This window comes from Physeter macrocephalus, chromosome 11 (genome assembly GCF_002837175.3).
Source record: "Physeter macrocephalus isolate SW-GA chromosome 11, ASM283717v5, whole genome shotgun sequence".
In the NCBI taxonomy this organism is placed as follows: Eukaryota; Metazoa; Chordata; class Mammalia; order Artiodactyla; family Physeteridae; genus Physeter; species Physeter macrocephalus.
In genome coordinates this window covers 169655851-169683784 of record NC_041224.1, presented here as the reverse complement: position 1 = coordinate 169683784, position 27934 = coordinate 169655851, and the positions used below count along the sequence as shown (strand labels likewise).

General features: G+C 42.7%; 1 protein-coding gene, 1 long non-coding RNA gene and 1 other non-coding gene across 17 annotated transcripts in view; 2 read left to right on the top strand and 1 right to left on the bottom strand.

Moving 5' to 3' along the window:
- TTC7B (tetratricopeptide repeat domain 7B) overlaps positions 1-27934 on the top strand; it is a 249175-nt gene that overhangs the window by 66851 nt on the left and 154390 nt on the right. For 7 of the 15 annotated variants that reach the window (XR_008618724.1, XR_008618723.1, XM_028496322.2 and 4 more), the window contains exons 5-6: positions 9219-9340; positions 15479-15592. Coding sequence is in view for 12 of the 15 variants with exons in the window: in XM_028496322.2 (XP_028352123.1) it covers positions 9219-9340; positions 15479-15592 (236 nt within the window). In the remaining 3 variants the exon portion in view is untranslated. Of the gene's footprint in view, positions 1-9218; positions 9341-9999; positions 10024-12364; positions 12376-15478; positions 15593-27934 lie in introns of those variants that run through there. The other 8 variants (XM_024130960.3, XM_024130959.3, XM_028496321.2 and 5 more) reach the window with 4 other exon arrangements.
- Positions 4140-12044, bottom strand: LOC114487220 (uncharacterized). Its single transcript, XR_003682146.2, has 3 exons — positions 11657-12044; positions 10912-11418; positions 4140-6746 (listed from the first exon to the last, which is right to left on the bottom strand). It is a non-coding gene; the product is annotated as an uncharacterized lncRNA (long non-coding RNA).
- Positions 16668-16796, top strand: LOC112066837 (small nucleolar RNA SNORA11). Its single transcript, XR_002892915.1, has one exon. It is a non-coding gene; the product is annotated as a small nucleolar RNA SNORA11 (small nucleolar RNA).

The following is a 27934-nucleotide window of genomic DNA, read 5'->3' as shown; positions in this document are numbered from 1 at the left end:
TCCTGCCTCATCCCGGCAGCCCTGACCTTGTCTTCTGGACTTTGTTCTGCAAGCAAATGCAGACTAATAGGACAAAGGGAGAGGAGTCAGACTGCAGAGTCAGGTAGACCTGAGTTTCAACACCAGCCTTAACACTCGTTAGCCATGTGATTTGGGCAACTTGCTCAGTGGAGCAAAGTCTCAGTTTCCCCTTCAGTAAAGAGAGGGTAATAGTGTACGTCTCAGTGGGTTTTTGTGGGAGAATACATGAGATAGTCTATGTACCTTCATAGTGCCTAATGCAGAATAGGTTATTTTCTTATTGCTTTTTCCCCTGCATTTCTTATTGGCCCTGCAAATTTATTCATTCACTCATTTACTAAGTGTTTTATTCATTTACTACATTTACTATGTATATTGAATGCTTACCCTGTCCCAGACACTGCAGTAGACACTGGATATATTAGTAAATGGAATAGACATGGCCCCTGACTTTGCAGAAGGTGCAGCACCATGGAGGGAGACAGCCAATAATCAAGTAAGAAATACATTAATAAATGCAGTGAAGGAATGGAATAGGATGCTGTGGGAGGGAATAATAGAGGCAGGCCTGCTTTATGTTAGTGCTCAGGGAAGGCCCTTCTGAGAAATGACAATCAAGCTGATACATGAGAGGTGAGAAAGAGCGTAAGAGTAACATGATCCAGACTGTGGTTTTTTGGGGGGTTTTTTTTTTTGCGGTACGGGGGCCTCTCACTGTTGTGACCTCTCCCGTTGCGGAGCACAGGCTCCGGACGCGCAGGCTCAGCGGCCATGGCTCACGGGCCCAGCCGCTCTGCGGCATGTGGGATCTTCCCGGACCGGGGCACGAACCCGTATCCCCTGCATCGGCAGGCGGACTCTCAACCACTGCGCCACCAGGGAAGCCCCAGACTGTGTTTTAAAAAATTATTCAGGCTGCTTGTGGAGGGTGGAAAGGAAGTTAAGGAGCAAGAGAGGACGTGGAGACTCTATTTAGGAGGCTGCTGTAGAAATCTAACAGGAAGTGATGGTAGCTTTGATGAAAGTTATGGTTGTGGAAATGGATATATACAGACTTTTGAGAAATAATTAGGAGGGAAATAGTAATAGATTAGATGTGAGAGAGTGTCAAGGTCTCAAGGCTCACTCCCCAGTGTCTGATTTGTGCAGCTGGCTGGATGACGTTACAGTCGCCCCTGGGTATCTGTGGGGAATTAGTTCCAGGACGTCCTGTGAATACCAAAATCTGCAGATGCTCAAGTCCCTTATATAATATGGCATAGTATAGTCGGCCCTCCATATCTGCAGATGTGGAACCCGTGGATACAGGACCAGCTGTATTTATAAGATGGAGTGATAAATAGAGGCTTCACTTTTGGGCTGAATCTGGACTCCTAGGAGTGTAATCATGCTCAGAGTTTCTCTGGGGTAGAAGTTATATGGCTTTTGTCCCAGGAAGGCATTCCAGGAGCTAGGAGGGAGATACCCAGAAAGGGGCCCTTGAAGATGAGCCCCATCCCTGACGTTCTGGTGTACAGACCCTTCTTAAGACTGAGGCTGGACCAGAAGAACGAAGAATTTCTCCCTTCCACCACCAGCCACATAACAAACACAGCACCAAGTACTATGCAACAGCAGACAACTACTGGGAAAGGGGTGTGAATGTGGAGAGAGAACGCCTCTGTAGTGCAAGCATACAGAGACTGCTAAAAACTGAGGGTGGAATAGAAACACTGAGGAAAACCCTCTGGCATCCCAAGTCCCACAGTTAGCAGCCCAGTGCTGGAGAAGTTTGAAGCCCGTGGTGCATTGGAGGTAACTCTAGAAACAATAAAACCCAGCTCCAGCTCAACTACTGACTAGGTTGACTCAATCCCCAACACTTAGGGCCTGATAAGAGAAAAGGGGTGCACATTTTCAAGTGTAAATATTATTTAACTCAGTTTATTTCTATATACACAATTGTCAACAGTAAATAAAAAATTATAAGATACATATATATACACACACAAACAGGAATAAACAAATCACTGTGAAGAGCAATAAACAAAACCAAACCCAGAAATGACCCAGGTATTGGAACTATCAGATAGGAACTTTAAAATACCCATGAGTTATATGTTAAAGGATATCATGAAAAAGATATGCAACATGCAGGAACAGATGGGAATTTCAGCAAGGAGAAGGAAACTATAAAAAAAGTAAAATTAAAATGCTAGAAATAACAAAACATGATATAAGAGATGAGGAACTTCTTCGATAGCTTATTAGAAGACTGGAAAGAGCTAAGAAAAAACCTTTCATTTGAAGATAGGTTAATAGAGATTATTCAAAGAGAAACACAAAAAGAAAATTAAAAAGAGTGGGAAAAAAACAGAACAGAGCATCCAAGAGCTGTGGGAAAGTATCATATATGTATTTGGTGCCCCAAGAGGATAAGAGAGAGAAACTGGGACAGAAGAATTATTTGAAGAAAAAATGGTTAAGAAGTTTTCAGAATTACTGAAACACAGCAAAGAATCTCAGATCCAAGAATCTCAGAGAACCCCAAGCAGGATAAATACAAACACACACTTTGACACATAGTCAAAGTGTTGTAAATCAAAGACAAAAGTCTTGAAGGCAACCAAAGAAAAAGAAACTTTAAATACAGAAGAATGAAGATAAGAGTTATAGAAGACTTATCATCAGAAAATGATATGCAGATTAGAAGACACTGGAAAGACAAAGACTTTTTTAGAACAAATAAAAGTTGACAGAATGCATTGCCAGCACACCTGTGTGACAAGAAATGTTAAAGAAGTTCTTCAAGCAGAAGAAAATACAGACCCACACAGTGAAATCAAGAGCATCATAAATGGTTACAATGAGGGTAAATAAAGAAGACTTTCTTATGTTTAATTTCTTTAAAAGATAATTGACTACCTAAACCAAAAATATGAACAATGTATTATGGGATTTATAATATAGAAGTAAAATGTGTGGCAACAATAGCAAAAAAGATAGTGGAGGAAATAGAAGTATATTGTTATAAGGTGTTTATACTATATATGGATTGGTGTAATATTACTTAGAGATATTATAAAGAGCTATATTGTAAACCCTAGGGCAGCCACTAAAAAATAAGAAAAAAAAGACATAATTAACCAGTTGATAGTGGAAATGAAATGGAATCATCAATCCAAAAAGAAAGAAAGTGAGAAAAAGGAACAAAGAACATATGGGACAATAAAAAAAAAAAAACTAGCAAGATGGTTCCAACCATGTCAATAATTATATTAAATGTAAATTGTTTAAGCACCCCAATTTAAAGGCAGAGATTTTCTATCTACAAGAAAATGATTTAAATATTAAAACATAGGTAGATAAAAGGTAAAGTCACACACTATGCAAACAATAATTAAAACAAAGCTAGAATGGCTGTATTATATCATAAAGTAGAATTAGAAACTAGGGATATTATAGGAGATGAAGGGGGATATGATAAAAGGAGGCAATTCATCAAGACATTATAATCTTAAAAGTATGTATACCTAATAATAGAGCTTCAAGATATAGAAAACAAAATGTACAGAAGAGTTTATAACATTAAATGTGTATAGTAGAAAGGAAGAAAAATTTCAAATCAATGATCTACATTTCCAACTCAAGGAACTAGAAGAAGATGAACAAATTAAAGCCAAAATGAGCAGAAGGAAGGGAATAAGAAAGATTAGAACAGAAATCAGTGAAATAGAAAACATAAACAATAGAGAAAACTAGTGAAACCAAAAATGGAGTCTTAGAAAAGATCAATAAAATTTGTGTAAACTATTAATAAGATGAACAAGAATTAAAGAGAGAAGACACAAATTATCAATACCCAGAAAAAAGGAGGCACTTCTATAGATCTATAGACATTGAAAGGGTGTAAGGGAAAATTATGACCAACTTTATGCAAATAAACTTGATCATTTATAGAAAATAGACAAATTCCCTGAAAGACACAAAGTACCAAAGCTCACTCAAGAAAGAATAGATAACTCAAGTATACCTATATGAATTAAAGAAATTGACTTTATCTTTAAAAATCTTCCCATACAGGTCAAGTTGGCTTCCTTGGTGAATTCAATGAAGAGAGATTCAATTTAAGGGAGAAATGATGCCAGTACTATAGAAGCTTTCAGAAAGTAGAAGAGGAGTAAAACACTCCCTAACTAATTTTATGAGACCAGTATCTCTTTTTTTGGTATTAATTGATTAATTAATTTATTTATTTAGTTTTGGCTGTGTTGGGTCTTCATTGCTGCGCGTGGGCTTTCTCTAGTTGTGGTGAGCGGGGGCTACTCTTTGTTGCGGTGCGCGGGCTTCTCATTGCGGTAGCTTCTCTTGCTGTGGAGCATAGGCTCTAGGCACGCGGGCTCTGGTAGTTGCGGCACGCGGGTTCTAGAGCACAGGATCAGTAGTTGTGGTGCACGGGCTTAGTTGCTCCGCGGCATGTGGGATGTTCCCAGACCAGGGCTCGAACCCGTGTCCCCTGCATTGGCAGGAGGATTCTTAACCACTGTGCCACCAGGGAAGTCCCAGAGACCAGTATCTCTTATGAATACAGATGCAGATATCATCAACAAAATACCAGCAAACTGAATCTAACAGCATAGAGAAAGAATTATATACCATCAAGCAAGATTCTTTTCAGAAATGCAAGGTTGATTTAATGTGTGGAAATCAATGAATGTAATACAACATATAAATAGAATAAAGGACAAAAACCACATGATAATGATAATCTCAGTAGACGCAGAGAACTCATTTGGCAAAGTCCAACACTCCCCATGATAAAAAAACACACAACAAACTAGGAATAGAAGTAAAGAAAAATTAAAAAGAACAAAGAAGTTAATATCCTCAACCTGATAAAGGCATCCATGAAAACCCATGTCTAACAACATATATAATGGTGAAAGAGTGGATGCTTTCCTTCCAAGATCAGATTAGGCAGGAAAAAGAAATAAAAGGCATCCAGATTGAAAAGGGAGGGACTTCCCTGGTGGCACAGTGGTTAAGAATCCGCCTGCTAGTGCAGGGGACATGGGTTTGATCCCTGGTCCGGGAAGATTCCACATGCTGTGGAGCAACTAAGCCCGTGCGCCACAACTACTGAGCCCACGTGCCACAACTACTGAAGCCCTCTGAGCCTGCACGCCTAGAGCCCGTGCTCCACAGCAAGAGAAGCCACCACAATGAGAAGCACACTCACCGCAATGAAGAGTAGCCCCTGCTCGTCGCAACTAGAGAAAGCCAGCGTGCAGCAAGAGAGACCCAACGCAGCCAAAAAATAAATAAATAAAAATTTTTTTTAAAAAAGAAGTAAAACTATATTTACAGATGACATGATCTTGTATATAGAAAATCCTAGGGAATTCACACACAAAAAACTATAAATAATAAACGATTTCAGCAAGGTTGTAGGATACAAGGTCAATATACAAAAATCACTTTTGGGCTTCCCTGGTGGCGCAGTGGTTGAGAATCTGCCTGTCAGTGCAGGGGACACGGGTTCGAGTCCTGGTCTGGGAAGATCCCACATGCCACGGAGCAACTGGGCCCGTGAGCCACAACTACTGAGCCTGCGCGTCTGGAGCCTGTGCTCCGCAGCAAGAGAGGCCACGACAGCGAGAGGCCCGCGCACCGCGATGAAGAGTGGCCCCCGCTCCCCGCAACTAGAGAAAGCCCTCGCACAGAAACGAAGACCCAACACAGCCATAAATAAATAAATAAATTTATTTTTTTTAAAATCACTTTTATTTGTTTACACTAGCAATGAGCAATCTGAAAATGAAATTAAAATTGTAATTCCACTTCTAATAGCATCAAAAAGATTAAAATGCATTGGGATGATAAAAAGACGTTCAAACCTTATACGCTGAAAACTACAAATCACTGTTGAAAGAAATGAAAGAAAACCTACATAAATGGAAAGGCATCCTACACTCATGGAACAAAAGACTTAATTTGTTAAGATGACGATACTCCCCAAATTGATCTACAGATTCAACCCAGTCCCCATTAAAATCCTAGCTGCCTTTTTTGCAGAAATTGATAAGCTGATTCACAAATTAATATGGAAATGCAAGGGACCAGAAGAGCCAAAACAATCTTGAGAAAGAACAAAGTTGAGGGACTCACACTTCCTAATCTCTTAACTTTCTATTGTACAAAGCTACGGGAATTAAGACAGTGCACACAATTAGTATTCCTGAAACAGAAAATGGAAAAAACCAGAATAGATAAGAAAATGCAGTTTTATAATCAAAGAGAAATTCTTCAACAAAGTAAGGCTTTATTCAGCTCTTGCTATATACTGTGCTAAGTGTTCTATCCATTTATTATTCCGTTTAGTTCATAGGACTGCACTAAGTGAAAAATTCTATTACCATCTCCATTTTACCAATGAGAAAACTTTAGAAACTGTGACTTGCCCATAGTCGTGGAGCTGGGCTTTGAACCCAGAATGGCAGCCCGTGTCCAGTGCCTTACTTGATACTACAGATCTGAATTTTTAGATTGAGAGTTCACGCTGTGTTCCAAGAATAGCTGACATAGAATGATGAATGGCAAGATAACACCTGGTAGATTTTCTAGACTTCAGGGAGAAAAAAGGACTGCTCTTTGCAGATTGTCTACAGGGAGAACAGTAAGGCTGGCTTCTGAGTTGTCCACAGCAACTGTCAGTGTTGGAAGACTGGAGTATCGTCTGCCATGTTCTGAGGGAGAGAAAGTGGGAAATCCGAGAATGTCATACTCAGGTTTAGAGGAACAGAGACAAGAGACAGACATTCTTACACCTGTGAGAATTCAGGGCCTGTAGCATCCATGAGCCCCTTTTGGCAATATTCCACCAAGCAAGAATCAATTTAAAATAAAAAATTAAAGAAACAATGAATGCATTTGATTGATTGATTGAGGTATAGTTGATGTACAGTATTATATAAGTTTTAGGGGTACAGCATAGTGATTCACAGCTTATAAAGGTTATATCCCATTTATAGTTATTATAAAATATTGGCTGTATTCCCTGTGTTGTACTATATATCCTTGTAGCATATTTATTTTATACATACTAGTTTGTACCTCTTAATCCTCTACCCCTATCTTGCCCCTTAAATGCATTTTGATATAGAACTGATGCAAAACAATTATGGGGTAGAACATAATTGTTAGGTACCTTGGCAATAAAAAACAGTACTATAACAAAAATAAGAGGCTGAGGAGAAGGCAAAGGAGAAGGTAGTATGAATATGTCAGTTTCCTCATTTTTGTTCTGGGTCAACAGATACTGTATAGTGTTGAAATATGTAGATAAAAGAATGACCTACTTTCTGTCCTTTCTCTGTCTCTTTCTTTGTCTCCCTGTCTCTGTCTTTCTGTCTATATACACATACATATAACACACATGCATACATGTAATAAATATAACATATTTTTAACTTTAGAGAGACATAAATGTATGAACTATGTGTAAAAACACCACATTTTTCTGAGGTTGAGTGATTACTTTGGTCACACTTTAGTTTCTCCTGTCAGATTTAATTAACATTAAAACCAGTATGTATAACAATCTCAATGTTTGTAAAATGATTGTTATCTTTCTCTCCTCTTGATACATATGTACACAGAGATAGCTGGGTTATCGTTCAATCAGTGTTCACTGGCTATTTCTATGTGGTAGAATTTTGAGATGATTTTTAATTTTCTTTTTTGTACTGTACTACATTGTTTTCACTTTAAAATAATCATGGCACGTTAAAAAATTAAAAACTATTATCAAAAGCAAATGGAGGATAATTTTTTAAAGTTTCAGCGTTGGACCCCCAAGGGGAAATGTCAAGGAAGTAGTTGGATATATGAGTCTGGGAAAGTCTGGACTAGAGATTATAAATTTGGGATTTGGCAGCATGTAGATGATTTTTGAGGAGTGGGTGAGATCATCTTGAGAGACACTTAACAGAGAAGGACAAGGGCCCAGGACCGCTCTCTGTGCATCTCCGACACTTCGAGGATGGGTGAGAGTGGAGCCAAAAATGACAGTTCTCAGAGCAGGAGGAACACCTACCTCTTAGCACGGGCAGAGCCAAGGGCTAAGTCAAGAAGGGCCAGGCAGTTTTGATAAGATGCTGGGATGTAGTTCAAAGGCAAGGGTTGCCCACCTGGATTTCGTTCCACAACGTATTGTTCGTTGTGTGTCTTCTACTTTTTTTTCCCTCGCCAAAGCTCATAAGGTAGAGGACCATCGATTGCTTCAACTCCATTTGGAGAATAATTTCAAGCCCTCTAAAATATTTGGGGTTTGGCTAACAGCTGGATCTTTGGAGAGCTGCTGACTCTTAGCAGATGTTGGCCCCATGTTTGGAGAGCACTCCTGTGGTTTTTAAATGGGCCACAAGTAGCTTCTGGTTGATAAATGCTTTATTTAACTTGTGAGTTTAAGGAGAGCAGCCTCTGTAACAGTAGCTAAGTGTTTACACTTCACTGTATCCCCCTCAACTTGCAAGCCTTTCTCTTGACTAGTTGGCAGTCTTTCTGGCAGGGCTAAAGACGTCAACCTTTAAAACCTTGTTATCTGCCGACAAGAGGTCAAGTTCGGGGAGAGGGGGAGTCGAGGTGGTTTTTCTCAGCTCTCCCCGCTTGAGAATAGGTGGCTGCTGCCCAGTCCACAGGCCTCAGCTCTGTAGCCTGGTGAGTTTGCCCTCTCTGGTTAATTCCAGAGCCGGTGCCAATCATGGCACTTTCCAGCTCTTTCTGAAGCTCATCAAACTCTGGAGGGCTGAAGCCACGGGCCACCCATCAGTGACCTCAGCCATTGGTGGGTGACTGTTTCTGTCCATTGCTGGACCGGCTTCTGTGTCACTCAGCCGCTCTGTCAACATCCTGGCCTTCAGCAGAGCCACTCCACCTCTAATGCTTCCCCTGGCGCCGTGCACTCATCAGCACCCTTCACTCCTCTGTCCTCAGTGCCAGGAGGGCCACACGTGGCCCGGGGTTAGCAGTTGTTCCCTGTCTCACAGAAGTCACTCTCTCTGCTTTTCTTATCCCTACACTTCTACATCAGTGCCTTGCACTGATGTTTGCATACAGAAGTTAATTTTTCAAGTCCTGCAGTGCATTTAGAGGCAGGGTTTGAAGGAGGTAGGCTTGCATGTGGATCTGATTAGTTTTCCGATTCTCTCCCCTTCTAGGTAATACTTTCTAATATTCAAAACAGAAGTCCTAAGCCTGGCTCTGCTCCCCACGATCAAGAACTAGGTTTTTTCCTAGAAACAGGACTACAGAGAGCCCATGTCCTCTATTTCAAAAATGGGTAAGCCTTCTTCTTTTTCTAAATCAAGTTCCTAAAGAAGGAAAGTGGAAAGCCTTAGAATGCTGTCTTCAGTTTAGTTTTTGTCGTAAAGCAATTTTAAATATAAACCACAATGGGAATTTTTTTTTTAAAAAAAAAAAGAATGAGCATAGGCTCTTTTGTCTCTTCTCCACCTGGGTCCTCACTTTCCCATGAGATCTGAAGGTGGGAGGAGGAGGCTGCCCCATGAGTATGAGTCACCGTATTTGGAGCTCCAGGACCAGTGCAGGAGGGAGTGGGGACCGTGCTCTGCGCTCCCTTGCCTCCCTGGGATGGTACTGCACAGGCCTCCCTACTTTGTTGCGGGGAAAATTAATGGATTGGAAACCCTGGCCCACAGGATCATCTCCCTTTGAATGGCTGATCCGTTTAGAGAACTGGATTTGCCAAATTTCAGACGGTTTTTATGAAAGCGAGTATGGCTGTAATGCCACACAGGTACATTTTCCCCTTGAGCTGCCTTTGAATGGAGTTTTTAAAAGGTTTAAGAGCCTGCATGTAAGGGATAGCTCTCTCATGCATTTGATGCTTGTTTTCCTTTTCGTGTTGCTCTTATGAGAAATGCAGTGATGCTCTTCCAAATGTCTTCAGCTGTCCCTTGTTTTGACATTTTGCTGCAGGATAGATGCACATGGAGACCGACAGTAGGTATCTGGTTCCCCCGTAGCTCCTCCTAGGCTGTGCGTGGGAGGCCCCTTCCTCAGGAATAGTCCAATAGCGCTTTAAACTGCAGATTGGATAACTGAACAGGGGAGTTGCTCCCCCTTCATTTTCAAGAGCTTCAAACCTTGGGGCGTAGCTCATGGAAGTGGGATTTCACCTGCCCAGAGCCACGTGGTTCTGTTTCCCATTTGTTGGGGGAGTAAATGCTAATTTTCCAAATCCTATTAAACTCTTTGTGGAGAAGGCCTGCTTTGCTCCAAAGGTTCACATTGGCAGGGCCCACAAAAGGCTGCAATAAACACCCCAAAGTTTGGAATGGCTTGCTAGCTTTGGCATAGATGCTTTTGAGTTTGATCTCATCTGTCACTGATTGAGATCGTCTGAGTGATGGTGCATGTCCTCTAGGCTGAGTTTTGAGTTCTAGTTTCTTTGCTGTCATAAATAGAGAGAAAAGGGAGGGAACATAGAATATATTTTCTGTTTATTCTCCCTTTTCACAATAAATAGTGTCATCACAGAGGAAACTCCAACCCTGGCTTTCCCTCCCTCTAACCTGTGAGTGTGTGTGATTGATATGGAAGTCCAGAGGCCGGAATGAATTTCCTTGGGGCTTTCAGGAGTCCCAAACCAATACCTTCTATTGAAAATGTTTTGTGTGAGATTGATAAGGGTGGGCTGGACAACTTATTTTCCTATTTGAAGACTATTCTTCGAGGAGGAAGAAGCGGGGCTATGGGGCTCTGTCCTCTTGCCCTGAACCTTTGGATGGCCACCAGAACCCAACTAAAAAATAATGATGAGAGGTTTGCACTAGGTGATGGATTAGATGCTGGGAATTGCTTACTGGCTCATGTCTCATTTTATCTTACCCAAGTTCAAGAAGATTCCCATTGACATAGTCAAAGTTAAGGGACTGCTTAATTTTGAAGCCCCTCTTCCTTTTTTCTTTCCTCTTGCTCTTCTCCCTGGGCTCTAAAGACCAGTGATGCATTGAGCCGGCTGCTCTGGAGGGCTCTTGTCAGCTGCAGTGTTCTAAAGCAGTAACAAGAGTTTACGTGGGTAGGTGGAGGTGAAGGCCAGTGTTGAGACCACAAAATACGGACGAAAGGAGAGAGACCAGTGGGAGGTTTTGGACATGCCAAGCGCTGTCAGGGCTGCTGACTTACACGGTGGGTCACTCGGGGCCCGAGAGCCACACCCGGGGGGCCTTCATCAGTGGACGCCTACCGCCAGTGTCTCTGCGGAGCGAGTGGGGACAAATGGAGGTGGTTGCCATCCCTAAGCACCAGTGGCTTCCCAATCTTCCGATGTGTTTGCTCTGCTCCTTCGTTGTCTCGCTCCCTTTTTGTGTTTCTACGCTTAAAATATATATATATCTGGAAGGATATAGACAGGATTTGACTGATTTTCCAGGGTTATGAAAATGCATCATAGATGAGTTTGGCAATAAGAGTTACTAACTGGTAAAGCATATCTTTTTCTTTAGAAATATACTTAAATATGTTCAGCTTTTTAGTTGCCAAGCCCGTGAACTAGGGTCTCTTTCAGAAAGAACCTGAGGCCAGGACCAGTTCCTGGGCCCCTCCTGATCCCTTAGATCCCTTTTCTGCTTACCAAGTACTTTTATTTCATCGTTGACCCTCGCGGCGTTGTATCTTCCACGTCCGCCACCGCCCTTGGGGCTGGCGGTGTAAACAGTATCGCCTCTATTTCACGCACGGTGACCTGGCTGCCGGGCTTCTGACCTCAGTCCTTTCGGTGCTACCCCCACTGCAGGGGAGATGCTGTGTGCAGGGCCTTGGCTCAACCTTCAAACCGTGGCCTTGTCCACCATCCAGGCTCTCTTGTGAGGGAGCCCTTGACCCCGGGATGAGACATTGCCGGGGGATGGTCCCCAGCCTCCACGCATTGGTGTTCTCTCATCACACTCTTCCTCGTGTCTCGTCTACAGCCTGTCACACATCATATGTTTCTTCTTCTCTCCTCCTCCCCCTGGCCCTCTCCCCCCTCCTTTCCTCCCCGTCTCTTTCCTTCCTCACCCCCTCCCCCTCCCCCTCCTTGTTGCCCCCTCACTCCACCTTCTCCCCTGTCCGCTTGGAGGGAGAGAGCGCCTGTCGTCATCTCAGCCCCAGTGTCCCTGGGCGTGGTCTGGCCTGGCACACACCCACGTCGATTTCACGTGGGTTTCTCTTATCCCTCTGGGTGGCAGCAGCAGGCCTGTTATGGATGAGAAAAGTATCCTGCTGAGGCTCTGCAGAGGGTGAAGGCAGAGAGCGCTAGCCTCAGAGGGCCAGGGCTGCTGCCTCCGAGCTGCTCGAATTTCCTCGCCCACGGTAGGCACTCAGACGCGGGGAAGCAAGGGCGCTGGAGCCAGAGGACCGGATAAGGGACCAGCCCTTCTCCTCGCTGGGTGCCCGTTTCTCTGTCTGTAAAATAGTGCCAGAACCAGAGAGCTGGGCGAGGCGCAAATAAGAGAACGCACGTGGAAGCGTTTGGCGCAGCGTCAGGCAACCAGGCCGGGGGAAGTTGTAACTTCCAGTGATGATGGTGCCCGGCTGGCTTTCCAGCTGGAAGTGGCACCACAGGAAGGTCGGGCTCCAGCTGAAGTGGAAGTCCTCTGAGCGGGCGTCACTCGCGTGATTGCAGAGCCTCGCACAGCCGAGTGTAAAGGAAGGGCGCCCATTTTTGACTGCTGCTGTGAGCGAGCTCCGCTCGGGATGCGTAACAGTTAGCTTGGATAACCCCTAATCACCGAGGGCCACCCCAGCGTTTCAGAGAAAGGAGGCGGGGGCGCCTGGGGTGAGGCGCTGGCGCTGGGTGTTCTGGGCAGTGTTGTGCAGAGAAACGGCCTCAGCCTGGGGCTCCCCTCAGCCTTCTGAGAAGTGCTACCCCTCCTTGAGTCCTTGAGGCCACAATGCCAGAGAAGCTTGGGTTTGGGATGCCGTTTATTTACTCCATGTCATTTTAGGAATATTTAACTATCTCTTATAAACAAAGGGTAGCCAAGGACGTTTCAAGTAGCTTTGCTTCTTGTCCCACCATGTCAGGTGTACCGGGTAAGCCAAATGGATTGTAGTGTGTGTTTTCCCTGGTTCTGAATTGGTTTTAATTCAAGGAGGGAGGGGATAAATTCGAGCAAGAAGGCAAATGAGCGTCAGTGTTTGGGAAGTGTACCCGCTGGGTGGTCGTCTTTCCTAGGGTGCATCACGGAGTTCTGTGTGGGAGATCGAGATCCTGTCTCGGAGAAGGTAGGAAGTCAGGCAACATCCCCCACGTGCTTGCAGCCAGGCCAGGGAATAAAGCGGGACGGAGGGCTTTCTGCAGTTGTGTTATTACAGTCAGTCACCGCTACGCGTTGGCTTTCAATAGACCTCTAATTACCACTAGGCATTGACCTTTAAAAGTTTTTAAACTTCCCCAGTCATCTTGTTGACCTTTGCACCTGTTCAGCCCTGCTCAATGTAGCTTGGAATTAGAAGGCGGGAAGAAGGGCCGTGAGGCCTGGGGTGTCCCATGGGCTGCTGAGGTTCCTGGGTTTATGGCCTCAGAGAAACAGTAGTAGCAGCAGACAGGCTCCCACAGGCCCTGTTGGGGGTGGGAGGGAGGGGGAGGGTGCCGGCCAGGAAGCGAGGGGGCTTGGCTCGATGCACTGGCCTCCCCAGGCACTGGAGCGACTTGGCCTTGTCCTCTGCGTTCTTGCCTTCAGTACGTCTTCCTTCTGGCGGTGACAGAAGTGGTTGCTTTTTCAACTGCCCGCTGCTTTTTACATTAGGAGTCAAATGCAAGGAACATGAGAAAATTCAGACACATTTCCAGTAAGCATTTCTGTACATGACATTTCTCGAGAGATTCAGAGAGTAAAAAGAAATGAGCCTGCACTGTGGGAGATAGTAGGAGAAAAGAAAAAGGGTGAGATGTGAAAATAAGTAACTTTATAGGCGATGGTATGGTTGTGTAAAAGAGTAAACAATGCGAGAACACCTAATAATCACTTTAACTGAGCTGAGGTTTCCAGGCCCATTCATTCATTCGGTAAAGTATTTATTCGTTCATTTAATGAGGACTAATTGCATAGGAGCCAGGCCCTGTCCTAGCACTGGGGCTTTAATGCGGAAAAGAACAACAAAGTCCCTGCCCTCCTAGAACTTCATCTCAGGGAATTAATTAAAAGAAGCAGTCTCGGGATAGTCTGTACATGTGTGACAGGGGAAGTCCAGGTTGCCAGAAAACCAAATAGGGAGGCTGCCTGTTGAGACGGCTGAAGATTTGGGAAGGGGAGTAAAGCTCTGGAGAAGTGGGGTTGAAATGATGTAGGTGCTCAGATTTGGGAGAGTCAGGGGTACTTTCCAACTAGTTGGTAGAAACATGGTGTTAGAACTGTACTCAGTATTGTACATATTCTGCAGGGTATGAGGAGACCACTCTGGTTGGAGCAGAGGTTTATACAGTAATGTATGTGTTTCTATATAAACCTCCCAGCACAGGACCTGGCACGCAGTAGGTTTGGTCAGTTATCCAGCATAGTTCTGCTATGTGCCAGTACTGTGCTTGGTACTGAATTGGTGAATATAAGACACACAGTCCGGGTTCTCAGGGAGGATACAGTCTAGTGAGGGAGAAGATAATAAACAAGCAAACCAATGTTTATAATTACAAATCGTAATAAATGCTAGGAAACGAATGGGTGCAGCAAATAACAGAGGGCACCTGCTTAGGTAGGGTGGTCAGGCCAGGCCTCCTGAGGAAGTGACATGAGACCAAGACTTGAAGGATGAGAAGGAAGTAAGCATGCCACAAGCAGGAGAAAGAGTGGTGCAAGCAGAGGGCCCACCACGTGTAAGGTCTTGACCCAGGAAAGTCTGATGTGTTTAGGAACCTGAAAAGAGCCCAGTGTGGCTGCAGCAGAGTTGGAAGGGGGAGAGTCACAGACCCTCCTGGTCTGGCTTACCCTGAAAAGGCAGATCTACTGTGGTGTCGTACAATGGGAGAGTAGTGATCGTCCAAAGAAAAATCCCCAAGTCGCCAAAACAAAGGCGAGGTGACAATGGTGGCCAAGGCATTCGATGCTCACCTCCGAGATTGCAGTCGTCGTAGGGACCAAGAGAAGTGGATGGGTTGGAGACGTATGGTAGGACTGCTGTTGGTTGTTGTGGGGACTAGCTGAGGAACTGGATTTGAGGCGGGGGCGGGAAGGGGAACAGAGGAATCAGGAACGACTCCCCATTTGCAGTCGGAGCAACTGGTTAGATGGAGTGGGGACAAGGAGAGGACCAGATTCGGAAAAGGGGAGATCGGAGATTTGCCTTTGGCTGCGTATCGTTTGAGAGCCTGTGAGATTTCCAAGCGGCAGTGTCGACTAGGAGGCTAGATGAGCACAGGGGAGGTTGAGCCCTGAGTTATAAGTTGGGAGTCTCAGCATGTTGGTTATATTTAAAGCCCTGGACTGGATGAGATCGGAGAGGGACAGACCATAAAGAGAGAAGCAAAGCCCAGGACCCAGCAGGAAACCTGCAAGAGTTGGAGGAGGAGCCCATGGAGGAGCTGCCTGAGGTAGGAGGGACCGTGAGGGTGTGTTCTCGTAGAAGCCTAAGGTGCCTGAAGAGGAGGAAGGGCTCACCTGATGATGCCGAGATGTTAAGAAGGGTGAATACCAAAGCACTGGATTCGATAACATGGAAAGCCTTTGTGACCTTGAAAGGACTTTTGGTGGATGGTCAGAGCACAGGCTAGATTGGGGAAAGAGCGACACGAATGAAGTGGTGACATCAGATGTGGGTCACTTTAAATAAATGTTATTTCCGTTCCCATTTCCTTTTCCAAGTTAGGGTTCTTGGATTTATAGTTCCTTCCAGTCCAGATGCAAGATGGATGGTGGAGAGATGGTGGAAGACTGAAAACCAGGCTAAGATGCAGGGAATTTATTCTTTGGGTCTGGAGAAGGATGGGGTATCAGGAAGGGCCAAGCCTAGGGTAGTTCATTTGGCAGGAGTCTAGTGCCAGCAGAATCATGCCCACCGTATCAGTTGGACTTCGTTCGTTTTACTTGGTTTTTGGCCATAGGCTACGTTCTGATCTCAGCAAGAACCATGTACGTATTGGACTGAGAGAAAGATGGGGTGATGGAGGGAGTTGCGGGGGGCGTCCATGTAAGTGGGCTACTTCCTTTATTCGCAACAGCTTCAGGAGGGAAGCTTATGGACCGGTGTGAGTCCTGCAGCCTGGCCAGCCAGGACCACCTCGGTGGTGCCACTTGTCATTCAAGCAGTCCTGTGTCTGGAAGACTTTGGGTCAACCTAGCGAACTGTGCTAAGCACTTCCCATGAGTCATTTCAGTAATAAGGAAAATTTTCGTAATAGTTGAGCTGAAGGTTGGGTATAGAATCTGAAGATCCTGGAGTCCAAATGGTTAGAGCATATTTTTTTAAAATCACTGCCCTTTGTAGATGAGGACTCTGAGATCCAGAGAAATCACATTCAATGATCATTTAGTAAATATTTATCAAGAACCTCAGGAGGTTACTTACTAGTGCCAAACACTGTTCTAAGTGAACAGGTCAGACCCAGTCACTGCCTTGATGGGGTTTACATTTCGCTCAGGGGGACAGTCAGTAAACAAGGCAGTGCTGGGGTGTGCTCAGAGCAGGAGCCTGAAGAAATGGCTCCTCTGTTTGTAACACACCTGACAGGCATCTGGGTTCATTGTGACAAGGGACACAAAACTTGTAGCCTTCCTATGAACAAATACCCTACACATGTCCTCCTGCACCTCCAGGTGGCCACTGAGCGGGACCAGCGGGACAGGGCTCAATACTGGAAGAAAAGCCGCAGTGTTTAGTGGGGGAGTTTGCCGCCTGGAGCCTGTGTTGGGCCATGAGTGGTCTTATAGACTTAAAGGCTTTGAACCTGTCTTTTCAAGGAAAAAAAAAAGATCCCATTTATATGCTATTCTAGAAAAGACCAAACAGTGGAGACAATAAAAAGATCAATGGTTGCCAGGAGTTTGGGAGAGAGGGGAGATGCATACACAGCATAGAGAAGTTTTTTAGAGCAGTGAAAGTACTTTGTATGCCATTATAGTGATGGATAGGCGTCATTATACTTTTGTCCAAACCCATGGGATGTACAACACTATTCACTTCCTTAGAGCGAACCCTAAGGTGAACTGTGGACTTTGGGAAATTTCTGTACCTTCCTATCAATTTTGTTGTAAACCTAAAACTGCTAAAAAAAAAAAAAAAGAAAAGAAAGAAAAGAAAATAGAAAAGAAAAAAACAAGAATTAAACAAGGCAGTGTGATTTATTCAGGGTCACACAGCTGGTTGGTGGCCTGTGCCTCCCGCTGCTGTCACCAGCCCAGTTTCCTCAGCACTCGCACAGACTGACCACGCCCAGTTAGTGCTCTCTTCTTGAAGATGGAGCTCTGGGCAGCAGAGCTGTAAGGAATACATTAGACTCAGAAAATAAGGACTTTTAAAGCCAGTCTAGATGTAATTGTTTATGTAATAAAAAGTGTCAGACCAGTCTTCTCTGTTTTGTTTCAGTGTAGACTAGGTCTGGCTCATCCCTTAATGCCATCAAACCTTTAGTATGAAAGCAAAGGAGTCTTTGTCAGTTTTAATTATGAAATTCCAGGACCACTTTCCGTGATAAATTTTGGGGAATGAATTATGGGGGACGGGTAGTTGCTTTCAATGCACTGCATAAGCGCTAGCACCCACGGCGTGTTCGAGGCCTGCGCCATCAAAGCGTTATCAGCGTTCAGCGAGGTGGGTGCATCCATGTTGGCCTGTCCTGGCTTCAGCAGAAGAACGGGGTAGGTCATTTGAGGCTTCCAAAGTACAAGGCGGGGTAGGGTCAGAGCATGGGGTGTGGGGAGCGGGCCGGTGAACTAATTGGCAGTTACTTGCATCTCACAAAGGCCCCTCTCCGAACGGTTTCTCCCAGCTGTAGGCCGCCTCCTTCAGCCTCCATTCAGAATTGGAATTCCCTGAAAGATGAACTGGTACAGGAGGTTATTCCAGTTCTTCACCTTGGGTTTGTCCGGGATAGTGATTTTCTATTTTAATGGAGGCAGGAGGGAAGGGGGAGGTTCTTTGTTTATGCATTCACTTATTTGTTCATCCATCAAACATTTATGTGCTAGGAACTAGGGTTGAGACAGCAAATGATCCCAGTGGATTTTCTAGTCCAACAGGAAAATAAATAACTACAAGTAGGCTTACACCTTAGGAAAGGAGAAGAAGGCAATACTGTCTCTTTAAATTTAACCTTTCACTTTGCAAGTTTTCCCCAAAAGAGATGGTTATATAACAGTGGTGGCTAAAAAATCAAAATTAACTTTATTGTTTGGATACTTCCCAATAACTCTTGATGCGACCGGAGATTGACCCTGGAATTTTCTGCTATAGAGGGCGCTATTTGCAGGCTGACTCTTGGGTCTTGCTCTGGACAGGAGTATCATCAGTGAACATACACAGCAGGAACATAACAGTGTGGTGTGAGGACTACTGCCCAACTCTGTTTAGTTTCAGATGATTTGTTACAACATTCACTTGTTCTGCCAGTGTTTATTCAGCTGCTACTCCTGCCAGATGTTCTCCAGGTGCTGGGGGTGAAATGGTGAGCAGCCAGACGTGCTTCTTGCTTTCAGAGAGAAACCAGGTCCTTATATTCCTGGGTGTATAACTACACCCCGAGATGGTGCTCTGGCGGCAAGGTACCCATTTCTGTGAGAGGCCATTTGCAAATGAAGTTGACCTGGAGCTGGTGGTTAGGGGAGGTTTCCCGAGCAAGTGACTGAGCAGAGCCTGAAGACGAATCAGTGAAGAGGCTCTAACTCACAAAGGCGAGGTAGAATGGGAAGGCTGTTCGTGTTGGTTAGACCTGAAAGGATCCTAAATAGGCATCAGAGGCATCTCGTCCAGCCAACCCATCCTTTTTCTCCGCTTTGTTTTTCTCCGTATTTAATGGGCATCAAATGTACTACGAACAGTGCTTCCCAGGGATCTTCTTAGGTTCAGTTAAGCATTCCGACTCACAAGACTTTCACTGGCCGCACTTGGCCATCTATCGAGACAGATCTGGAACAGAACCGTAAGTTGCCAACCAGGCAGTGTCAAGGGTTTCTCTCCTATGTGAACTGTGCTCTTGGCAGTCCATCTGGCCACCCAGGAGCTGTTCTCCTGGCCCTCCCTTATCAAGTGACGGCTCACGTGCTAGAGAATGAGCTTCACATGGAGTAGGGATGGGGTCTGCCCTGGCTTAACGTCTCCCTGAGGGATATGCTCAGTTGTAAGTCATCACATTCAAGGAAGCCCAAAGCGGCGTTGTCGCCATCAGATATTTATAGTTCCTTCCAGTCCAGATTCAAGTTATCAGTCAGAGGTCATTTTTAATATAAGCAACGTTGCCTCGTAATATAATCGACATTCTAGCTTTATTAGGTTTCCAGGGAAACAGAACTAGAAAGTTAACCTAAGGTCAGATTCTCAAGCAGGAGAGGAAAGGAATTTGCTGACCCTTTGCCCACATTGTGTTTTTTTTTCCCTTATCTAATCTGTTTATTGTCTGTCTCCCATCACTGGACTATAAGTTCCAGGAATTTTTATCTATTTGGTTTGGGGAGGGATCTGTACCTTGAGAGTATCTGATATACAGTTGTACGTGAATGAATGAGTGAGTGAGTGAATGAACGTCTCATGTTTAGCCGAGATGGCTGTGGCTCACAGATGCCTGACAGTTGTGTGTTTTCTTTAAAATTAGTTCATTCCAGCATGTATGTACTGAGAGCTAAGCATGCAAGCACTGTGCTAGGTGCCAGGATGTAAGTAGGAAAAAGACAGCCTAGACGGGCCTCATGGAAGTGACCGCTCCTGCTGCTGTTTAGGGGGAGCTGTGCTCTGACCGTCCAGCTCTTCCCGCAGATGATGTCCTTCTGTTGGAAGAGGGTGAAGGGGGCCAGGTATCAAGTGGTTTCCTTGACCTCAGTAAGAAGTAATACGTTTTCTGGGAAGGTCATAGGGACTTCTGCTGTCTGCCTTATCTCTGAGACTGGAGGCTGTTTCCAATGATGGTGGCTTTATTATAAGACACCCCCCAAGCAGGCCTGATACTCTTTCCTTTCTGAGAAGCCCCTAGCTTGGTGGAAAATTGGTGCTTGTAGCCCTCCTTACTTAAGCCTGGCATGTACACATCTGGATGGGATCCTGGCGTTCCCACAGCAGGAAAGAGAATTATCATTTTCCACGGTTTAGTGTTGAGAACATTTGCTCCCAGAGCCTCCCAGACCCGCATTTTTTTTCCGAGTATGTAGCTCTTTGAGTTGAAACCTCACAGGCTGAAGTTGGACACAGAAGCATGAGAGCCTGTTTAAGTATGGCCTTTGTAGGCAGCCCCTCAAGGGCAGGCCATTGAAATGACACATGTGTGTTGGGAAGGAGTAATTCATGTCCTGTCTGGTCAAGGAGGAAGGCAGATTTTACCCTCTCTGAGCCTGTCAGACTGTGGGGTTTCTCGGTCATTTAGTGACGTCTGTGCCACAGAGCCGGTCCAGATGTATCTGCTCGGGAAGCGGGGTGGATGTGCAGGAGGGTGTTGGGAAGGCATGCAGCATTCCTGTTCTTGGCCAGAGCAAAGCTCATCAACCTGTTCTTTCCCTTCCCTGGTTTAGGTGTCAAATGCGTTAATATTTTATATGAGGGCAGGGGGGAGGGGGTGGAGGCCCCAGCTCTTTTCAAGGGATATTTCCTACCTATTTCTTTTTAAGTCATCATTTTTCTCTCCGTTCTTTTTTTTTTTTTTTTTTTTTTTTGCAGAGGTATTTTTAGTCAGCTCTTAGAGAGAGTTGCAGAGAGGTTGAGTTAAAACCCAGAAAATGACTGAGACATCTTTGGAAAATATGACTTCTTAGGAAATACTAGAACCTTCTATTGAAAGTGAGAGGGACCATACATTTTCTTACAAAGACCCGCCTTTATATTTGTATAGCAATGTCTGCCATAGAACTGTACACCAGTAAGGATATCTACAATATGATTGTATGTTCTCATAGCAAAATCCTGCATTAAATTGTAAGATTTTTAAAAATTAATGAATTGTTTTTTTCAATTGACATTTGGTTTTTCCACCTTCCTCTCTATTTTAGGTTTGAATTTTTACATTTTTTTTTTTTTTTTTTTTTTCTTTTGTGGTACGCGGGCCTCTCACCGCTGTGGCCTCTCCCGTTGCGGAGCACAGGCTCCGGACGCGCAGGCTCAGCGGCCACGGTTCAGGGGCCCAGCCGCTCCGCGGCACGCGGGATCTTCCCGGACCGGGGCACGAACCCGCGTCCCCTGCATCGGCGGGCGGACTCGCAACCACTGCGCCACCAGGGAAGCCCCGAATTTTTACTTTTTATTCACAGGTGACTTTGGTGGTGATTCTCTAGGCCTGGCACAGAGATACTGTACCTTTTTCTTCAGTTAGCTCTTCCTTCTATATCTTCTCTTTGCTGGCAGGTGCTTGGTTGATGGGTATGGGAGCTGGTTCTCCTCTGAATCTCCCCGGCAAATTAGCATCAGAAGCAACAATCTCTGCATGTTGGAAACAAGCAGTTAAAATACCAGGAAGAATCTGATGTTGTGTTTCTTCTGAAGAAAACGCAGAAAAACTCATTAGCCAGACTTGGTAAAACCTCTGAATTACAGATTTTTTTAAAGATGCAATTATACTGCTTTCAAGTACGTTTTGAGCTGGTTAAAAAAAAAAGAAGCTATTGCCTTCCCAATTCCATGTATGTTTATTGAGAGGCTGCTGGGCAGCAGTCACTAGGATAAGCTCTGGGATATGAGATGAATAAAAAATGTTCTCTGAGCTCATGGGGAAGACAAGGATGTCGGCAAATAATTATAACACCTGGTGAAAAGCACTAGAAAGAAGAGATGGGCTGGTGGGGAGAAGGAGAGGGAGGGGAGGAAGGAGGAAGAAGCACTTGCCTGGGTGCGTTCATCAAGTTCATTAGAAGAACTGACATTTGAACTTGGTCTTCGAGGGAGGGGTAAGATTCCCCCGTCTCAGGGAGGCCTGGGGGGGCAGGGATGGTAGTCACGGTTGAACGCTAGCGCTACCAGGCCAGATACACTTTATGCGCTCTTGGCCGGCAGCATTGTCTAGTAGTTAAAAAGCATTGACTCTGGATCCACCTGCCTGGGTTTGAATCCTCCCCCTTACAAGCGCGGTGACCTTGGCAAGTGACTTAACCCCTCTGTGTTTCACTTTCCTCATTTGTAAACTGGGGATAATAACAGTACCTGCTTCATACTGTTGTTAGGCAGATTAAGTGCGTTAGTAATTATTGTGTGTTTGGACAGTGTCTGGCACGTGGTAAGTTTGATAAATAAATTAATAAAACCCTGCAGAGTGAAGGGTTTGTCAGCTGCCTAGAAGAAAAGGTAAGAATCAGCAGCTAAGAAGTCTGGGAAGATGATAACAACAGTGGCAGTATAGTTTTGGGGTCTTCTCATATCCTGTCGTTAAAAAAGACACAGTAACCAGACAGCAAAACCAAAAACCCACGCGCAACATTTACAGTGAAACTAGAGGACAAGGTGTACTCACGAACCCCAAAGTACAAGCTAATGGGGACAGACTACCAGCAGCTAGAGACAAGCATGTTATTTGCATTTTTGTGGGAGAAAGCAGAAGGACGCAATGGGGGATCCGAGGGGCCTGAGGACAGGAGACCCGAAAATAGCCATCAAGACGACTGGAAAGCTTGCCTGGCCAGTTTGAGATTAGCTGCTGAAAATGAGAGGGTTTTGCCAAGTAAGGTCTAAGGGACTGGAGCAGTATGGCCCCTGTGAAGACTTGAAACCGACCCACTAGGGCTTTTTGCTGGGACTGGACCCCACAATGAGGAGAATGCTGAAAGTGGAATGAAAACTGACCAAGTGACACAAGAGACAAAAGAACGATCAGGTAGAGATAAAAGTGAAGGACGGGGAGGTAGCCAGGAATTATCATAAAGCAAGATGCTACTACTATTTTTTAGCAGCTTTATTCAGGTATAATTTATACATCAAAAATTCACCTGTTGTAAATATACAGTTCAATTGTTTTAAATAAACTTACGCAAGCGTTGCAGTCATTGGCACAATTCAGCTTTAGAACATTCCATCACCCTAAAAGTTCTTCATGCCTATTTGTAACCAGTCCCCACTCCTGCCCCCAGCTCCAGACAACCACTTATCTGCTCTATAGATTTGCCTTTTCCAGAAATGTCACATAAATGGGATCATAGAATATGTAGTCCTTTGTGTCTTGCTTCTTTCTCTTAGGATAATGTGTTTGAGGTTTACCCACATTGTTGAATATATCAGTAATCACTCCTTTGTATTGCTACATAGTTTTTCCATTGTTTATCCGTTCACCAGTTGATGAACATTTGGATCATTTCCACTTTGGGGCTGTTATGAATAATGCTGCTATGATCATTCATGGACAAATCTTTCTGTAGACATATGTTTTCATTTTCCTTAGATAGATCCATCAGAGTGGAATTGATGGGTCATAAGTTTATGTTTAACTTTTAAGAAACTGCCAAGCTGTTTTCCTGAGTGACTGTACCATTTTACATTCCTAGCAGCAGTGTATGAGAGTTCCAGCTTCTTTCCATTCTCTTCAACATTTAGTGTTGGCAGTTTTGAAATTAAAGCCAGTCTGGTGGGTTTGTAGTGGTATCTGGTGATTTTAATTTGCATTTCCCTAATGATTAATGATGTTCAGCTGTTTTGCATGTGCCTGTTAGCTATTCTTATATCTTCTTTGGTGAAACGTCTTCAAATCTTTTGCCCTGTTTTCAATTGGATTGTCTTCTTATTATCAAGTTGTAAGAGTTCCTTATGTATTCTGGACACAAGTCCTTTATCAGATATATAATTTGCAGATATTTTCTGCCAGTCTGTGGCTGGTATTCATTTTTATGAATTATGTCATTCAGAGAGGAAAAGTTAATTTTGATGAAGTCCAACTTAACCAATTTTTCTTTTTATGGATCGTCCTTTTGGTGTCATAGCTAAGAAATTTTGGCCCAATCTAAGACCACAAAGTTTTTCTCTTGTGTTTTATTACAGAAGTTTTATAGTTTTAGCTTTTACACGTAGGTCTCTACTCTATTTTGAGTTAATATTTGTGTATGTTGTGATATGAGTCTAAGTTAAATTTTTTTTTTTTTGCATTTAGATATCCAGTTGTCTAAGCACCATTTGTTGAAAAGTCAACTCTTTTCCCACTAAACTGCCTTGACACTTTAGCAAAAGAATTAATTAATTGAGCATAAATAGAAAGGTTTATTTCTGGAGTCTATTTTGTGTCATTGATTTATATGTCTATTCTTAAACCAATAGCACACTATCTTGAATATGTAGCTGTATTGCAAGTTTTGAAATTAGGTAGTGTAAGCCCTCTAATTATGTTCTTTTTCAAAATTATTTTGGCTATTCTCAGTCTTTGATATTTCCATATGAATTTTAGAATCAGCTTGTCAATTTCTACAAAAAAAAAAAAAAAGCCTGCCAGGATTTGGATAAGGATGGCAGTGCATCTCTAGATCAATTTAGGGAGAATTGCCACATTAACAATAGTGAATCTTCCAATCCATTGTCTCTTCTTTTATTTAGATCCTCTTTAATTTCTCTCAAAATTTTTTTGCAGTTTTTATTACACAGGTTTTGAATTTTTTGTTAAATTTGTTCCTAAGTAGTTTATTCATTTTATGTTATTGTGAATGAAATTGTTTTTCAAATTTTATTTTCAGATTATTCTTTGCTCTTTTATATATATATATATATATATATATACTATTGATTTTTATATATAGATGCTGTATCTTGCAACCTTGCTGAACTTGTTAACTAGTTCTTATCATTTTTTAATAGATCGATTACTTAGCATTTTTACATATGGGATGTGTCATCTGTGAATAAAAACAGTTTTACTTCCTCCTTTCCAAACTGTATGTCTTTTATTTCTACTGTCACCTTATTGCACTGTCCCAAACCTTCAATACAATGTTGAATAGAAGTAGTGAGAGCAGACCTCTTTATCTTACTCCTGCCCGATCTTAGGGAGAAAGCGTGTAGTCTTTCACCATTAAGTAAGATGTTAGCTGTAGGTTTTTCATAGATACCTCTTTGTCTCTAGTAACATTTCTTCACTTAAAGTCTGTCTTATCTGATATTAATATAGCCACTCCAGCCATCTGTGGTTACTGTTTACATAGTGTATCTTTTTCATCCTTTTGCTTTCAACCTCTTTGTGTCTTTGAATTAAAGCACCTCTCTTGTATATCTCTTGCAGATAGCGGATAGTTGGAGCTTGCTTTTTTTATCCAGTATTAAAAAAATTGCCTTTTGATTGGAATATTTAACTCTTTCACATGTAATGTAACTACTGATATGATTAGATCTACATCTGCCATTTTGCTCTTTGTTTTCTGTATGTCTCATGTCTTTTTTATTCTTTGTTCCTCCCTATGGCCCTCTTTTGGGTTAAACAAATACCTGTCAGCATTACATTTTAATTCCTCTGTTGATTTTTTACCTGTATTTTTTGAAAATTTCTATGGTGGTTCCTCTGTGAATTACAAAACATATCTTAAATTATCAATCTATTTCAGTAAAATATGCAGGTTGGCTCTAATATAGCTTTATTTCCTCCCTCCTTTTGCTACTAATGTCTCTATATGTTATAAACACAACAGTGCGATATAATAATTATTTCCTCATACAATCCTATTTTTTTACATAAATTAAAAGAAGAAAAGATTTTAAAATATATTTAAACAATATTTTCTATTTAACCACATATTTACATTTCTAGTACTCTTACTAATTTACTCCCGTGGTTTCAAATTACCCTCTGTTGTCATTTCCTTGTAGTCTGAAGGACTTCCTTTAAAATTTTGTATTGGGCATGTCTGCTAGATATGAATTCTCCCACTTTTTGTTTATCTGGGAATGTCTTTATTTTGCCATCATTTTTGAGTGACAGTTTTACGCCATGCAGAATTCTTGGTGATTTTTTTTTTCTCTCATCACTTTGATTATATCTTCCACTATGTTTGATGAGAAGTCACTATTAATCTTAACTGTTGTTCCCCTCTATGTGATTAATTATTTTTCTGTTGTTACTTTCAAGATTCGTTTTTCAGCAGTTTTATCATTATGTGTCTCTGTTTTTCTTCAGCCTTTTTTTTTTTCTCTGTTCTTTGGATTGGATGATTTTTATTCATTTATCTTAAGTTCAGTGACTTTTCTGCTATTCAAAGCTGCTGTTGAGCCCATTTAGGGAATTTTTCATTTTAGTTATACTTTTTAACTCTAAAATCCCCACTTGGTTAATTTTTATAGTTTCTATTTTTCTATTGAGATTCCCTATTTGTCGACTTGCTATTTTCTTTTAATCTTTAAACGTAGTTTCTATTAATTCTTTGATCATACTTATAATAGGTACTTCGAAGTCTTTGCTAAATCCAACACGTAGGCTCACTCAGAGTGAGCTTATATTGACTACTTTTTTTTTTTTAAGTATAGGTCATGCTTCCCTATTTCTTTGATTGTCTCATAACAGTACAACCATAAACTAAAAAATGAAAGGAGAATGCTGATAGCATATGCAGAAAATAAGTTTTTTAGCTTTTCAGTAATCATAATGCTGGTGATATGATTTGATATTGTGAAATGTTTTTGTGTAACATAAAGTAGAGCAGCTTAATAGTCATGGAATGTTCTAATTCTGTTATCCCCCATGTCCTTGAGAACCAGGATTCTTGGTGTGGGAGAAAGGCAAAATAGATTTAAGATAGAAGGAATCAAGGAAAAACTCTGTAGTCCTGAATTTGTTTCTTTCTAATTTAATTTTTTTAAAGTATAGTTGATTTACAATGTTGTGCCCATCTCTGCTGTAATAGCAAAGTGCCTCAGTTATACGCATATAGACATTCTTTTTTTTAATATTCTTTTCCATTATGGTTTATCACAGGATATTAAATATAGTTCCTTATGCTATACTGGAGGACCTTGTTGTTTATCCATCCATCCTATGTATAATAGTTTACATCTGCTAATCCCACACTCCCAGTCCTGTCCTCCCCTACCCCTCTCCCCCATGGCAACCACAAGTCTGTTCTCTGTGTCTGTGAGTCTGTTTCTGTTTTGTAGACAGGTTCATTTGTGCCTTATTTTATTTTATTTTTTTATTGGAGTATAATTGCTTTATAATTGTGCCATATTTTAGATTCCACATATAAGTGATGTCGTATGGTATATCTTTTTCTGACTTACTTCACTTAGTATGATAATCTCTAGTTGCATCCATGTTACTACAAATGGCATTATTTCATTCTTTTTTATAGCTGAGTAATATTCCATTGTATATATATATGTACCACATCTTCTTTATCCATTTGTCTATCGATGGACATTTAGGTTTTTTCCATGACTTGGCTATTGTGAAATAGTGCTGCTATGAACATAGGGGTGCATGTATCTTTTTGAACTATAGGTTTGTCCTGGTATATGCTCAGGAGTGGGATTGCTGGATCATATGGTAATTCTATTTTTAGTTTTCTGAGGAACCTCCACCTGTTCTCCATAGTGGCTGTACCAACTTACATTCCCACCAACAGTGTAGGAGGGTTCCCTTTTCTCCATACCCTTTCCAGCATTTGTTATTTGTAGTGTAGTCCTGAATTTGAATGACTGAATTGGAAATATCAGTATGAAATCATTAGGTATCTCTGTGTGTGTGTGTGTGTGTGTGTGTGTGTGTGTATTTGTGTGTACATGTGTAGATATACACATATATGTTTGTGTGTGTGTGTGTGTGTGTGTGTGTGTGTGTGTGTGTGTGTGTGTG